This window comes from Macrobrachium nipponense, chromosome 1 (assembly GCF_015104395.2).
Source record: "Macrobrachium nipponense isolate FS-2020 chromosome 1, ASM1510439v2, whole genome shotgun sequence".
Lineage (NCBI taxonomy): Eukaryota > Metazoa > Arthropoda > Malacostraca > Decapoda > Palaemonidae > Macrobrachium > Macrobrachium nipponense.
In genome coordinates this window covers 174,781,495-174,798,737 of record NC_087200.1, presented here as the reverse complement: position 1 = coordinate 174,798,737, position 17,243 = coordinate 174,781,495, and the positions used below count along the sequence as shown (strand labels likewise).

At 37.2% G+C, this 17,243-nt stretch overlaps 1 protein-coding gene across 4 annotated transcripts in view; it reads right to left on the bottom strand.

Annotated features, from left to right (window-relative positions):
* LOC135219863 (sortilin-related receptor-like) overlaps window positions 1-17,243 on the bottom strand; it is a 253,800-nt gene that overhangs the window by 116,549 nt on the left and 120,008 nt on the right. For 3 of the 4 annotated variants that reach the window (XM_064256986.1, XM_064256983.1, XM_064256984.1), the window contains exon 6: window positions 1,606-1,764. The exons of the other annotated variant lie outside the window; for it this stretch is intronic. In XM_064256986.1, the coding sequence (XP_064113056.1) occupies window positions 1,606-1,764 (159 nt within the window). The remainder of the gene's footprint in view (window positions 1-1,605; window positions 1,765-17,243) is intronic. 4 annotated transcript variants of the gene reach the window in all.

Genomic DNA, 17,243 nt, shown 5'->3' with positions numbered 1-17,243 from the left:
TTTAGGGTCTTTTGATGAGGAAAAGGCTAATTGGAGGGGTTGCTGTGGTAGTGTTTAACACTCGCCCCACCCCAGTTTTATACCGACACCTTTTATATAGGGTGAGCGAGTCAGAAGCTTCTGACATGTCCAATTTAGCAGTTCTCTGGTATTATAGCAATATTTTACTAGAAATAGTGCTAAAGCAGACATATTTCACGGGAGCGACACGGCTGAGCCCAGAAATATATATTTTATGTGCATCAAAATGTAGGGCCTCGCTGTGCTCGCCTGGTTCATCTTTCACAAGTGGGTCCCCTTATTAAATTCCTGGCTACATCCCTGTTGGAAGGAGGTGGATAAACTAGTCCCAGGTTTCTTATAGGGCCATGAAAAATTCAAAAGAACACCAGAAAAATATGTTGGTCAGAATGCAAGGGTTCAAGACATGTAATCCCATTGGTCACTTGGAGAAGTTGAAGACCTTAACAGTACAGGACAAGGGTGCTGTCATGGGGACAATCTCAGTATCTTGTGCATGCCATCACGAGTGTAACTAAATGGCCAAATGGTGCTTTGGTGTCATTTGGACAGTGCTATTTCTGCTAAAAAGGCAGCAATGGCAAGGGTATGCATTTAACCAAGTAATATTCTTAATAAAACCTATTTCAAGTACTACATATATATTTATCATTCTGAATTTTATTCCAGAAACTGTTACTATTATAACAAAAGCACTGTAGCCCACATGCCATAGGTCGGGCACACATTCTTGAAATTGAAAGTAATTAATAAAAATATGTACCATGTAATATAATGTTACTAATATACGGGTTTAACTGGTAATATATAATTTACTACATACACAGACTCAGCCACTCCACCACATACTCATCATTATCCTGTAGTTAAATGTCTGACTTTAAAAGCTACACCTTTAAATAAGTTTACTATACAAATTACAGTACATAATTATACCATACAGAACAGTCACATGTGATGACGGCCAGTTACAGAAGATTTAATCATATTCTATACAAAATTTACATTTCTATCAAACCGGCAGTTACAGTATATTTAATTAGTCTATTAAAAGTTGAAGCTTCTATCCTAGGTAAAGAATGTGACTTCTTATACTAAAATTTATTTTGCTTCTTCAAGCATACAAACAGGATATCCAAGCATACAAACAGGATATCCACTATGATGCAGTACTTGATGAAGGTTACTACCACATGCAGTGAGATTACATCAAAGTCATTTACTCATACGTAGTATACATAAAATGTACACAAACTCCAAAATGTTTTATTTCATTCTAAATATGGAAGTAACCAATTTATTTTCCTTTTATGTAATTCTGTTTGCATTTTCTTTCTATAACTAAATTCCAATAACAGATGACTGAACTGAAGAGAAAACCAGCATCATGAAAACAATATTTAAATTATGTACTGCAACCTCAGTAACTTTACCAATTACTACTTATATCCAGAATCATATAATGAAGATAACAGATGTCAGCAGCAAACTCTTAATGATAGGGGCATACAAAAATACATATGGCTTTCATTATCGTAGTAATTGATTACAAAATATATGTAGTACTACAAAATACCTACTTACCAGATATGGAGGTCCTGGAAGAAGGAAATGAATAAACCCAAGGGCTTTCAGTACAATTATCTTCATCAGAATTATCCAGGCAATCAAATTCTTTGTTACATTTTTTTTCATCCGATAAACAGCGATTAGCATCACACCTGAATTCTCCAGGGCTACAACCTATAATGAAAAGAATTAAAAATATGAAGGATGTCCTTTGGCCATCTCATATCCAGGATCGGGGGAAAACTTAATTTGATTAAAGGTGGTATGTTTAAAGAATACAGTGAACCACCTGTACTTGCAGACTCCACATTCATGGACTCGCGTATTTGCGGGTTCCTCTATGGGCGTTATTTGCAGGAAATTGGCCTATTCACGTACTTTTCTATGAAAAATATCCACAAATTACGGTCTTTTCTTATCAATTTCATCATAAAATGTACTTTTTGTGATAAAACTATTAAAAAACCAGGTATAAACATTTTTAGTGGGTTTTTCTTGAGTTTTAACTAACAAAATAGGCAGTTTTAATCTCTAGCCATTTGTGGGGGGTCCACTGTAGCATCAAAAGGGCATTATGTATTACTCATGGGCATGTGTAAGTGTTTACATAATAAAAATATGGAATGTTAGTCCATATATATAAAAGTCTAAAACTAAAGAGGTCAACCAGATTGCTTGCAGGAATGTGATCAGACTAGAGACGCTAAAGATGACGTATACAATAAAAGTAGGCTAAGATAACATGCCGTCACCTGTAGTCATTCAATTGTTTATAAACATTAGTCCAAGCTCCCTGCTTGAGACAACTACCGCCTACGTGATCTGTAGCGTGTCTCATTTGATTGTGTGTTCGTATGAAACTATGTCATTTGTATGTATGTTCATATGTTCGAACTACTGTCTGTTCCTTCATAACTTGTAACAGAGATGGTAGACGAGGAGAAGAGAGTTAGCTATCGTCATTAGAAGACCTGTACCTCTTTACCTAAGCTTTATCATGTAGAGGAATAGGATTAGCCATCATCATTGGCAGAAGCGATCAAGCTATCGTTATTAGAAGACTTGTACAATCATATCTGATCTTCAGCATGTAAAACTTCAGAAGAATACATATAGTTTTATATTTCGTGTTTTCTACAAGAACCTCCTCACCATGAGTTTAACACATCGTCGTAATAACCAACAAGATAATACCGACTTCGTAAATGATCTACAAACCCCCAGACACTCCATTGAAGATGGAAGTGCAATACCAACCGACTTAGCGTAAGATTATCGCTAGTCTAACATTACCTCATAGGGCGCCTTATCATACAAGGCACAAGCACCCCTAATATTGGTGGCCAGCGTACCAGACGAACCTTACAACGTCCTACAAAGAAAAACCAAGGAATAATAAATCAAAATGTAATTTCATGAAGAAGGTCAACGACGACGGAAGCAGCAGATTCTTCAAGCAACCTAGTATCATCGTTAGTGAGCGACTTCAGAAAACAATAGAACTCTTCAACGACGACGAAAGCAACAGATTCTTCAACCAACTTAGTATCATCGTTTAGTGAATAACTTCAAGAAACAAAACCGACGTCTCTCCTACGGCAACGCAAGCAAGCTTCGTCTCTCATTAGAATCATTCAAGAAAACATCGTTAGTGAGCGTTTCCGGCACTCCAAGAAACAAAACCGAACGCGTCTGCAGCATCGGATTTTCAAGGGCTCGAATCATCGAAACAACGCGCACGGGGGAAACTGAAGCCAAACCAGGTCATCCGCTAAATAGAGAAGGAGGACCAAGGCCGTGTGTCGTTATCGGAACACCGTGACTTCCACAAAAGCAAGCTAAGTACAATTTTTTATTCATTTGGAGTAACTTTGAGTTTCCTTTGCAGGTCGAATTTCGTTATTCCTGTGGCTGAAGTTACGAGACATTCATTAATCTTACTTTTTTACAGAAATTATCAACATCATTGAGATTTCGCTACTGCGAGTTTTTATCTTTGAGTGTCTGTTTCCAGAAGTTCTACTGAAATATCATAATCATATACTATGTTAATTTTATCATTTTGGGTGATTATAATCCCTTACGTAACAAATCGTATTAAACAGTGAATATGCGTTACGCAGTGGACGTCTGTATTTATGCAGATGCATGGATAGGGTTGTTAAGCACCGTAGTGATTAGAAAACACACAAAAAAACAAGTGGAACACCGTACAAATCTATATAAATTAGAGGTAACACTATTTCGGGTCATGACAATAAATGCTCCTTTGCAAGTCCCGATCGCAGTTTTAGCCTTGAGTTTTTTGAGTTATATAAAATATCGAACCTCAATGACTCAACTTAACTTTAAAAAATATGGCTGGATTGCAAGGAATAACATGTCTGTAAAAAACTTTCATCAGGCTAAATGCGCTGACCAGGATCCCTCACTATTTCAAATTTTAGCAAAGAATGAAGTACAAACAGTTAATATTGAATGCAGTAGTGATAACTTGTCCTTATTTAGTAATCGCTCAGTTCCTAATAGTTCGTCATTCATTGCTTTATAACGTAACCAGCAACATAATGACTAAAAAAACACACAATACGTTTGCCGATGGATAATAAAGAGAAGGATCTTAATTATTACAAAAAAAAAAAACAGGACAGTAGACCCGTTCAGAATCAAACAAGCAAACTCGGTGACTGTGTCACTAGTCAAGCGGTCAAGGTCAGTCAAAAACTGCCGAAGTGTTCAAAGCATAGCAAATTCCATACAATAAGCGACTCTAGCAGAGTGGGGAAAAGCGGATGTTGGTTTCATACATACCGATATTTTTTTGAATTAAAAAGGATTTTTCCTATGAAACACACGGACCGTATAAAGTAATCAGAGCAGGTTTTCGTTTTTTTTTTAATACGTAAGTTATTATAAGTAGTGGTGGAATAAAGCCCGGACTGTACGCGCCGTAAAAATTAGAATATCTTGTTTATTCCTTTAGTACACGTAATATCCTGTATTTACGGGACTCACCGTCTGTTGTTCGAACTTCCCTAATGAGAAGTCCGGATAAGCGAGCGTTTACAGATACCTCTATAGTTATAAAAAAACATTGATCTGTAATCTAGTGTAATTGTAAGATTCATCTAAGGGTATACAAAATATTAACTTACATCCTGCAAAATAAGGCGTCGTTTTATCAAAGGGAAATCCTATAAACCTTCAAACATATTAAAATCCGTTTGAACAAAAATGAGACAGTTAATCAAATAATAACTTATATAAAGGAACTATACATTTGTCTCATAAATCGTAACATTGTTCAAATGACCAACAGAATTCTCCCACAACCGCAGTCGCACTTTGCACGCAAAATCTCGAGAAGCATGCACCCTCGAATGTCTTAGTGCGTGTAAAAAGACTTTGCTGGGAAATGAAATTTAATCCTTCCCGACACTCTGAAATATAACGATTTCCGCGAACAAAGCCCATAGACACGGTTGACTCGCTGCAAACAAGTTAATATAGTAATCCACAAAAACATATACATATAAATATCGCATTTCTTTTATTGTTGCTAACTTTTAATCCCGCCCAAACCAGTCGTGGATGAATCTCTCTGATAAATCTATCTAAAGTAATATCAGAAAGTCATTTCAAGCAGAGGTGATTCAGCAGAAATTTTTTTTATCTTTTACCTGAATACCAGGAAGTTTCTCCACTAGCGAGTGATCTCTGGAAAACGGATGTAATTAACACAAAATACGGTCTAAGGACAAACATAAAGCTATATACGTACCTTCGTATAGACTTCACTGCAATTTCAAAATAGAGATAAATGACGAAGTGAAATATGTTAGTAATAGGAGCCATTAGGAAATCAAATAGCCATATAATTTTCCCTCAAAAGTCATGCCATAAAAGATCGGACTTGGCGTTATCTGCGTATGATTTCTGTCGCTTAAACAAGAAACGACTCCCGATAGTTTCCAGTGCCATGTAGCGACGACATCTTATCTCTGTTAGGTTAGAATAAATTTTTCACCAGCTTGGACTTACTTAAAAGCTTTACCAGATACCATTACCTAAGTGATTGTACCTCATACTCCGTTTTCAGCACATCAGGAGACATTATCAATTTTTTACGTATGCCTCCGGCTTACGTTGCGCCCCAATTACAATATAGTGTTTGGAGACTTTTAGGGGATAACCTACATGCCTATATGGATGATCTTGTAATCTTTTCTAATACCTTAGAAAGTACATTCACAAATAAAGTAGAGCTAGTTGCTACAGAGACAAAGACAAATAATCAGAGTAAAATATCTAAATGTGAGTTTTAAAAACCGAACATGTTTATCTAGGTTTTAGTGTCTAGTCAAGGTCTTAAAGTAATCCATGGTAAGGTGTCGGCTATTCATAACTTTCCGGTACCTATTAACGTAAAAGGGGGATACAGCACTTTTGAGCAATAGTGGGTATTACAATCGTATGTAAATATGTAACTCTTCAATCATGACAGCTCCTGTAACAGATCTTACGAAGAAGAGCGTAGATTTATTATGGTCTAAAAAGCATCAACAGGCGTTCGATATCTTAAAAGCGGAATAATGCAGCTCACCTAACTTAAAAAAATCCCTGATTTTAAATAAGGAATTTTTTTTTATTGCAAACAGACGCCTCAGACCAAGGGGTAAGAGGGGTACTACTTCAGTAATATGATAAACAGTTCTTCCCTATAGCTTTTTATTCACGTAAACTAAAGCCCTCTGAAAGTAAATATACAGTAATAGGCAGGAAGGGCTAGGTATCTTTAACTCACTAGTACATTTAAGTTCATAATCTATGGCTATCCTGATAAAGTCCTTACTGACATGAGTCCTTTACCGAGTTTTTTCAAAGGCTTTAATCACAGTCCAAAAGGAACTCGGTGACAAATGATCATTCAGGTCTTTGGAGCCAAGATAAGATATCTACCTGGGAAAGCAAATATCATAGCTGACGCATTATCCCGCAATCCCGCACCATTACAGCAAAGAACCATTAATTAGACTAAAAGATATAGAAACATCCGTGCCTATTGTTAAAACCGTATCTAAACAAGAAAATTCCTTAACCAAGAGATCGCGACCATTGCATATCTGGGTCGGAGCGCAGAACTGTTACAAACTGCAAACAAAGCAAGTGTCAACAGCGAAAAATACCAAACAATAAACACTTCGAAACGGAAACAGGGTCAGTGGCTAGGCAAAAAACAATAAACACCTTCGAGCAGAAACCCTAAAGCAAAAGTATATTATAGTATGTGTATCAGAATAATGTAATCAAATGTAATGTTCTATGTAGGTCTGTGACGAGGAAAACCCGAAGAACACAGCAGAGGACTAACGACCAGGTAGTAGTAATAATCTCTTTCATACCAATCGTCATAAACTGGTTGCATTCCGTCATCCAGGGTTCCCTACTATGTCACAGAAAGCCAAATCACTATTTTACTGGCCTACAATGCTTACAGATATAAAAAGCACATAACTAATTGTAACACGTGTCATGAAAACAAGGGATACACTAAGACACCTGTCAGTTTAGGAGCCTATCCTGTGCCAAAATCAATCCTTGAAAGAATATACGTAGAATTATTAACAGAATTACGAGTCTGACAGAGGGAATAAACCACTTCTTAGTGTCAATAGTTCCTTGACACGTTATATAGAATTAATAGCACTAAAAACAAACACCGCAATTGAGTGCGTTAGGAATATTTATGAGTGCTAAATCAGTAAATATGGAATTCAACACATAATAATCTGTGACTCGGGTGGTGTAAATCAAATAATAATCTCCTTAACACGTGTGTGAATTCCTTTCCATTAAGAAAACCAATAATATAGTTTTATCACCCAGAGTCAATCGGTTGGTAGAATACCGGATATTAATTAAATAGGAAGTGTCAATGTCTTACGAGTTACAACTCGTGATATTGGATCCGAACTGGATTATAGCGGTTCTCGCGTTTTAAATACCTTTATCATTTATATCTGTATCTATAGAATTGATGCCGCAAGTAGCCTTATTACGGTATGCCGCTAGAACATTCTTTTCCACATATTCAAGCTAACCATTAATTTATCAAATATATATAAAAAAAAAATATATAAATAAATAAATATAAAAAAATAAAATAAATATGGATACAAGTGGAGTCAATATAATACACTCCGTAAGAAGTCGGATGGGTTACAAATTATAATAAAAAAAAGGAATCACGATAAAATCAATAACGCTTTAGTAATGACAAATAAGCTAAAAGTTCAAACACATATCCAAACCTACTGACATATTGTCTGTCCCGGTGATTTATATTGCGTAGTCAATGAAAAAAAAATAATAATAATAATAAATAAATAAATAAATAAAATGAAATAAAGAGATTTTAAAGTCAGAAGTCTAGAAGTGAAAATGTTATCTATGAAATAATCCTATATGAATCTTATACAGGGCTAATAATATATATAGAAATTGTATGTAAACCTTTTTCATTAGTTTCAATAAGGAATATTTAATTTAACATAATCATGCAGTTTTCCAACATGAAACTAATATATTGTTCAATTTTGGTACTGTTTTTTTTTCAGACATTCTTTTCGTGTGGGTCGAGTATTAAAAGATAATAAATTTATCCTAAAGTCGTATTTATTGCAGCAAGTAACGTAACTCTTAGCTGGCTGAGAGCAATCTCCTGCCAAGTGACGACGTCATCATTGCCGTATCAGCATTGTTCCTTTTAACCTCAATAATCTGCTTACACAGGCTTCATCTGTGTGTCGTCTCTGCTTGCAAAACAGATTGACTGGAGAGAAAGGAATGCTTAGCCGAACTTCTCATGGGCAAGGCAGACATTAGGTACAAGGTGTCTATCGTGTGTGCAATGCAACTTTAGCTAAGGAGTTGCAATCATTTTAAAATAATAAACAAAATAAGGAAATAGAATTTCTATAACATCAAAATGAATTAATTTTTTTCTGAACCTCATAGACATTTAGAAGTATCAAGATATATATGTGAAATATTTACTTGCAACATTAGCCTATTACAATTCAAGTAAAACATTCATGGGAAATGTCACATTTTTCTTGAAAAACCAAAGTTTATTTAGAAATTAGTTACATAGTGGGTTTTTTTCGTTGCATCTCCTACCTATTAATAAAGTTTTTAAAATTAACCTCAGAGGATGCCGCGCCGAGAAAATTGAATATGAAACTTTTGTTCCAGGGCACATAGGATCAGATTTTATCACAACTTAATTTCAGTTAGCATAAAGAAATACAGAATCATGATTAATCTTTCTCTTTTGACTCTTATGTTGCCTGGCAATCTTACAAATAGCTCCGTTTCACACTTTTTCCTCTAGTAATTTACTACCAGTAATATCGAATTTCTTTGAGATTCGTAAAGATATCTATTTATTTTTATAATTATGGATATTTTTACAAGTCATCATAGACCTGGATAGGTTCACTCATTGTTAATGCCATGGATTAAAAAGTTTGTACAGCGAATTCATGTGGGTTACTCTGGTCTAAATGGCTCTCTTCCCTCCCCTGTATTTGGATGTCGTCTGAATTTACTTTGCCCTTGTGACAAGTATAATTTCACTTGCAGGCTGATTAATGGAACCGGTTACAGTATCCTGCAGTACGAGAGTTTCACATCGCAACTTCAAAAAAATCGTTCGTCGCAGCGAGGACGACTACAGTCAAGTAACAACGCCTACAATGTAAAGGAATTTCATGGACTTCTTCGACCGACACCGTATCTCGTCGTTAATCTCGTTTTAATGCGGAATGCTCCGGCGGCTGTCGGAATCGACTACGAAAGGGACATACTTCCGACAATTACGACCCGAGGATATTCAACTCTACTTTGCTGGCGAAGGACTCGTGCTGGGGATGTTTTTTTTTTATTCATCGCGAACGTAATCGTGTAGCTTAGGATGCAGAGAATAAGTATGAGCGCAAAATAGAACGTTGGACCCGCCCAGCCAAGTTTTCCCCTTGTTTTAAACCCTGTGAAAATAGGCCGTTTCATTGGGCTATAGGTGGTTGTCTGGAACTGTGTAATGGGACGAAAAGTTGTTCGAACGCTAGTTAAAAGTGAAGTAGTATAACCTCAGTCATGTATCCTATGATATATAAAGTATCATGTATCCTATATATAATTGATCATAAATAAAAACAGAGTCGAAATATATCTTTGCGTTGTACGCAATAGGAATCTATTTAAAGTGCACATATATTAATCATAATTATATGAATCCATATACATATGTATAAACAAATCAGGTAGCCTATAATCAATCTGTTACCTTTTATCTTACCAATATCTGCAGTTATATGAGTTAGATATTGATTAATGTATCAGATATATAACATTTAGCATAAAAATCAACGAATCAATCAGCATAAACATTAATAATTTTATCAATTCATATATGAAATTTTTTATCAGTTAAAATATGATTTTTTTATATCATTAATCTCATTCTATGCAATTATCAGAGTACATTAGTATTTTCTGTAGCATATGTATCTTAATGAGATGAAGTGAAAAAACTGTATCATTATATATCACGTGATCACTATTATTTACCAATATCATTGTTTTATATTTTATTACTTGAATCAATTCATGTACACCATGAATTTTTATTTACTAATATATATATATATATATTCACATAGTGTCTGTATCACACTCCTATAAGTCAAATGCAAGTCAAGTTTGAGTAATATTCAGTAGTTGGTTTTATTTTGGTAGCTGACCGAGCTGATGTAAGTGTTTACATAATAAAAATATGGAATGTTAGTCCATATATATAAAAGTCTAAAACTAAAGAGGTCAACCAGATTGCTTGCAGGAATGTGATCAGACTAGAGACGCTAAAGATGACGTATACAATAAAAGTAGGCTAAGATAACATGCCGTCACCTGTAGTCATTCAATTGTTTATAAACATTAGTCCAAGCTCCCTGCTTGAGACAACTACCGCCTACGTGATCTGTAGCGTGTCTCATTTTGATTGTGTGTTCGTATGAACTATGTCATTTGTATGTATGTTCATATGTTCGAACTACTGTCTGTTCCTTCATAACTTGTAACAGAGATGGTAGACGAGGAGAAGAGAGTTAGCTATCGTCATTAGAAGACCTGTACCTCTTTACCTAAGCTTTATCATGTAGAGGAATAGGATTAGCCATCATCATTGGCAGAAGCGATCAAGCTATCGTTATTAGAAGACTTGTACAATCATATCTGATCTTCAGCATGTAAAACTTCAGAAGAATACATATAGTTTTATATATCGTGTTTTCTACAAGAACCTCCTCACCATGAGTTTAACACATCGTCGTAATAACCAACAAGATAATACCGACTTCATAAATGATCTACAAACCCCCAGACACTCCATTGAAGATGGAAGTGCAATACCAACCGACTTAGCGTAAGATTATCGCTAGTCTAACATTACCTCATAGGGCGCCTTATCATACAAGGCACAAGCCCTAATACATGCACTACTCTGTTGCCTCCAAATGGCTGGTCTTGTATTATGAATTTGGCATGCAAAGCTGGCCAGGATCTTTGGAAACTAGTAGATCTCATACCATATCCAGTCATCCTTTATGTGGAACCACCATCTTCACCATCAAGCAAAATCAAGAAAGCTAAAGATTAGGTCACATCTGGAATCTATTGCTGCATTTCTAACAAGTTCACAACTGTGCCTTTCTTTCTGGTAATGGTACCTTATGTCTTAACTAGATAAGCAGTCTTCCACAAGGTTGTGTACACAATTAATAACCTGGCAACCAAGGTACCCTGTCATTCAGTTATGATAAAATGTGCTTTATCAACAAATCAGAATCCAGTAGCTTCAGCTGAGAGAGAGAGAGAGAGTGTGTGTGTCACATTTCCAACCATAGTAAATGACAGAAGTGCAGTTGGATGTGGAAATGATGTTGGAAAGGACCTTCACTATTCTAAACACCACACTGGGTTAAGTCGATTATCAACAATTGCATTTTAATACCAGACTTTATTAATTTTCAAAAAATGTATTTCCCAAGTACATATGCTGAATTTAGCAAATAATGATAATGATAACAGTGAAACTCAGTCAGCTGATGATTTTGAGAATGTAAACTTTACCAGGAGCTTCCCTGGATGGGAGAGGGATTGGAATGCAGTGTAGGATGGTGGAGAGGGGTAGGCAGGTACGTATCAGACTTCGTTAGAGGTTTTTTTGTCTAAGTTCTTTTACTTTACATTTATGCTTTTTCTGCATCTAATCAAGATATTACAGTAGTATACTGCACTGTAACTTGATTAAATATGTCAGACAATTTAAAAAAAAAAAAAGAGTGCATACATGATAATGTTTATATTATATATAAGATTACAATAATGTGCAACGTATATACGTAACTGGACAAGGTAAGTGTCAATTTTATCAAAATTATTATTCTAGATACAACTACATATTCTATTTGACTTTCGCATATGGATACTGTTAGCATTTGAGAGCACATTCTTAGACAGTGAAATATAATCAGCTTAATATTCACATAAAAAATGTTTTTATAGATTTTATTAACAATGATTTGCAGTGCGTAGTAAGATTGTTCTGAAATGCATGTATAATATAAATACACACAGAATTACATACACTTCATTTAATCAATCATCTCGGAATATTATATTACCTGGTTACTAGACAAAAGTGACACATATACTTTTAAAAAATTACTTTATAAGCACAAATTTACCAATGTAAAGCATGCACAATACATTTTGTAACTATACTATGCATTTCTGGTTGGAACTTTTAACACACATAAAAACAATAACACATACTTTACTTGCAAAACCAAAATGTAAAAGTACGTATACTTATGATGCCTAACTTCTATGTGGCACTTGCCAACACTTTCATAGCTTTTCTGAAAAGTAAGATGTGAGTAAAAAGTTACTCCAAGATTAGATAAAGCTTTAGACTCATTCAGGATCCAATTAAAGCCTTAGACTTATTCAGCATAGTCCATTCACCTAAAGGGAGGATGGGGTAAACAATCTATACATACATGAGCTACAAATCAATAGGTTTTTGTTGTATGGAGTTTAACCTCATATGCTACCGACTATACCATTCACTAATCTATTCCATGTCACAAATGAGACTAAAGGCAGCTTCATTTTCCAGTGGTGTGGAGACTTTACTACACCCTCAAGTGTTGCCTCATCGGCATACTGAACAATATGTACTGTTTTCCAGATCAACAATCATCACTTGCATACACTAAAAATAACTCTAATCAGAATTATCCATACAGTCTATACCTCCACTGCATTTCTTTTTTGTATGGTAAACAATGATCAACATCTTACTTTATTTCTTCTTAATTGCATTTGTGATAATCAACAAAGATCAGTTAAAATCTTAGCCACAAATCTTATTAAAACACTTAAAATGACAATGATTAATATATTAGATAAACCATGTTGGACTAAAGATACATCGAATTCATATCTAATCATGTACCATACTATAAGAATATAGCATCATAAAACAAATTCCACAACAGTGATTTTCACAACCAATGTTTTGAGAACCTCATGACCAATAAAAACCGTCATTTGATTACGGCTATCAATCAATCAATCTCATAACCTCACAAAAAAGAAATGCCTAGTATAGATTACAAGATCAGGATTAAGATTCCCCTTCAATTACATAAACTCTAATACATGAAAACAAGGCCTCTGAGATTACATATATGCAAGTTGAGACCTTTTGACATTTTTTAGTTATAAACTTTTCCTTATCTCCATTTATAACTTCTACCAGTTTGTGGAAAAAAATGTGGCTGCAGTTCTGTATTTTACCTGATGGTCAGAAATTCACTAATCATGGATTGCTTAGGGTGGCACCTCTGCTGTATTATCTATATTTTTGACAGCGTAGCGACTGTTCTTCCTCAAACGAGTTACATTCCAAACAAGATACATTCCCATGATCACCCCAGGGCTTCAAAAGACAGACCAACCAATTACATACAAAGCATTCTGTTATAGTTTGTCTCAGCTAGATTAGTGCTTGTTGGCACAGTGTTAGAATATGATGACCTCAAGACAGGATGGCTCTATCTCCTGTCCTACAATGATTACCTAGGCTCTTCATCTTATTTGCACAGATGTGACAACAACATATGTCAGTGCCATCTTCATTACACTCTGGTCTGTTCAGGAGTTCACTAGTCCCCAGGTTGTAACAGGGAAATCGTGTTCAACTCCCCTCGAGTAGGTTCCTTCAAATGGTGAGGGGGTAAGGGATTCTGCCTTCAAGTTTGCGAAGGCCGGATCCTGACGGAACGCCTACAAAACTTTTGGCATTAACTTGCGTGGACATTTCCGCTTTTGAAAAATTTTTCCGCTTGGGTGAGTCTGGGAGGGGTTTGTGGTTTGGAGGGGGTTTGTATTCAAAGCTAATTGTGGGAGTTGTGGCGGTGAGTCACCACCCAATACGGTTCGGACCCAAGAGATGGTGATGGGATTTTTCCATTGCTATCTTGAGGGCGGAACCATATCCAGGGATCAGCCTATCGGAATCCTGGGGGTGCTGGTTTTTGGGATGGGACTCCTGGCTTTTGTCCGGAAGCCCACCAACATGTTTGGGGTGGGGAGTCTGTCCCCATTAGTGGGGGCAGAACTCCCAGCAGGCAGATTGGCTTATACCTGGGCCACTGCAAGCCTATTGGTGCTATCCCGAAAGGGTAGAGTATGGGGCAGACCGTGGGGAAGCAACTTCTACGTGTGGCGTTGGTGGAGAATGTCAAACCCTGTCTAGTCCGCAATACCTTGTTGGTCTTCCCAAGCAGTTGTTGTGTGTATGTTTTCCCCCTTTTTTTTCCTTCAAATTCCCATGACTAGTCTCTCTAGTACACTGTCCCCTGGATCCACCGACTCTTTGGCACCGTTGACAACCTTAGGCTTGGATAAGTCCCTTTGCTATCCCCCCCCCTAGATGCTGACCCCTTGACGTGGGTAGGGGGCTTAGGGACCAGCAGCTGGGCTCTGATGCCTGGTGGGGTTGCTTTCTCAGTGGTCCTTGGGGCCCAGCTGCTGATCCAACTAAATTAGTCAGAACTTTTCCTTCTTTCTGCAATTTTTTCATTCTTAGTACATCCTTCTCCTTCATGTAATATTTTCTATTAGCATTTCAGATTAATTATGTGGAATTTTCCACTTGTGTTAAATTTTACTGCTTAGGTGAGTCTGGGAAGGAATTGTGTTTTGGAAGGGGTTTGCATTCAAAGCCAATTGTGGGAGTTGTGGGGGTTGAGTTGCCACCTGATATGGTTTGGACCCAAGAGGTAATGATGGGACCCTCCCATTGCTACCTTGAGGGCGGAACCATCTCCAAACATCAGCCCATCGGAATCCAGGGGGGGTTGGTGTTTGGGATTGGACTCCTGGCTTTTGTCCGGAAGCCCACCAATACATTTGGAGTGGGGAGTCGGTCCCCATTAGTGGGGGCCAGGGCAGAAACTCCCAAGACAGGGCAGATAGGCTTTTACCTGGGCCACTGCAAGCGTATTGGTGCTATCCCGTAAGGGTAGGGTATGGGGTAGACCATTGGGAGTCGACTCTCACTTGTGCCATTGGTGGAGAATTTGAATACCTGACTGACCCACAATACCTTCTTGATATAACCAAAGGCAAGTCCTACAAATATATTTGAATTTATGGATATCGACCAATGTTTGCCTTCCCCTGGATCTGACGACTTAACGGCACTGGCGGCAACTTCAGGCATGGACACGGATATGAGCTCGGCTATCACAAAGAACCATGCACCGAGACACCAGGGTGCTATTAAAACTGGTGGATTTGACATGAACAATAGAGTGCTTTATTGCACTAATGCAAGCCTTTCGTTGGACTACGAGTGCTTGCATAGTGTCACAAAACAGTTTGGTAAGGTGGAGAGGATTAAGATGCTTCTAGAAAAAGACAAGTAGTCTTTTTCTGCATGCATTAGATTTTCCTCTCCCCAAGAAGCTAGTGAGGCACAAATGAAATTAAATGGCCACATTCTAAATGACGCTGTTTTAAGCACCAAGGAGTTTTCTGTGAGGAATTTGAACGATGAGCCATTTGATTTTCTTCCTAAGAAAGAAGAATGTGGACCAGCAACATATACCAGGACGCTTCCTCCCCCTATATGGCATGTTGCCAGTTATAAAGAGGGAAGTGAAAATTTCATTAAGGCTGCAGAATGTATTGAGAACAAAGTGGGTTCTATTCCTATCGGTAATCTGAAACGATATGGAAAGAACTTACGCATAAAAGCAGGCAATGAGACGCAAGCTATTTTGTTATCAAAGTTTCAACCCCCAAAAAGTGGAAATATTGAGGCTATAACATCGCACAGATTCTTTAACATGCTGAAAGGGGTAGTTTATTCCAGAGACTTGCATGTCTTTAATGAGGAGGAGATTCTCCTAAGGTGCCCTCCTTGTGTATCTAATGTAAAAAAATTGGGAGGGGATGCAGCTATGCTTTTAACTTTCTCCTCCAATTACTTGCCCGATACCATCAGTGTTGGCCATGAGAGGATGCAAGTAAAAAAATATAACAGAAACCCTAAACAATGTCGCAAATGTTTCGAATATGGCCACATTCAAGACTCGTGGAAACAATAAGAGCTGTTCTGTGTGCTCAGCCGAGCATGACAATTTGGACAAGTGCGAAGCAGCCCGTTATTGTTTCCAGTGCAAGGGTGATCATTCTCCAAACAGTAGGACTTGCCTCAGATACAGGTTTGAGCAAGATGTGTTGGCAGTGGCTGATAATGAACATCTCAGCATCAGTGCAGCAAAGCGTGTGGTAATGGGGGCTAACAAGAGTGCCAACTTCACCTATGCTTCTGTAATAAAGTTGATGAAGAGTTCTAGCAATGAGAGGCCACCAGTAATAGAATCTAACAGTAAGCATCGGAAACCTGTTTCTCCTTGCACAGGAAATAATAATCGGAAACTTAGGTCAGCAAGTGCTTTAAAGCCCAATACTAAAAATTTTTCTTCCAAAAGCATGGACAATTTATCCTCACAAGCTGATACAAATGTAACGGTTGCAAACTCAGCCCCTAAGCAGTTTGCAAACGTCCACAATGATATAACTAAAGCTGCGCCCACCAGGAAGCGTATAAGAAACACATCCCCGAATAATGAAAGTTTTATCATAAAAACTTCAAATGGGTACAGTGTTCTGGAAGAGATCTCTCCGCCAAGGAAGATAGTTCCGAAAGCAGATCCAGTTCAGAGACATGCGAGTTCTCATCAGTCTTGCTGCCCCAAGACTAATAGCAGTAGTGATGCACATAATCACAGTAAAAATCCTGAGCATCAGCCTCGAATTCAGAAAGCTGTTTGTCAGCCAAAAACCCTGATCTCTGATATAGATGAAAAGGGATCAAGAAAACAATCTCTTATTAAGGAGAATTTTCCTCTCCACCCTAGGATCAGTACTTCCCCTCCAAAGAGTGGGAAGTAGTACATTACCACCTTAACATTCAAGTTCGATGTCCTTCAGTGGAACTGTAAGGGTCTCAG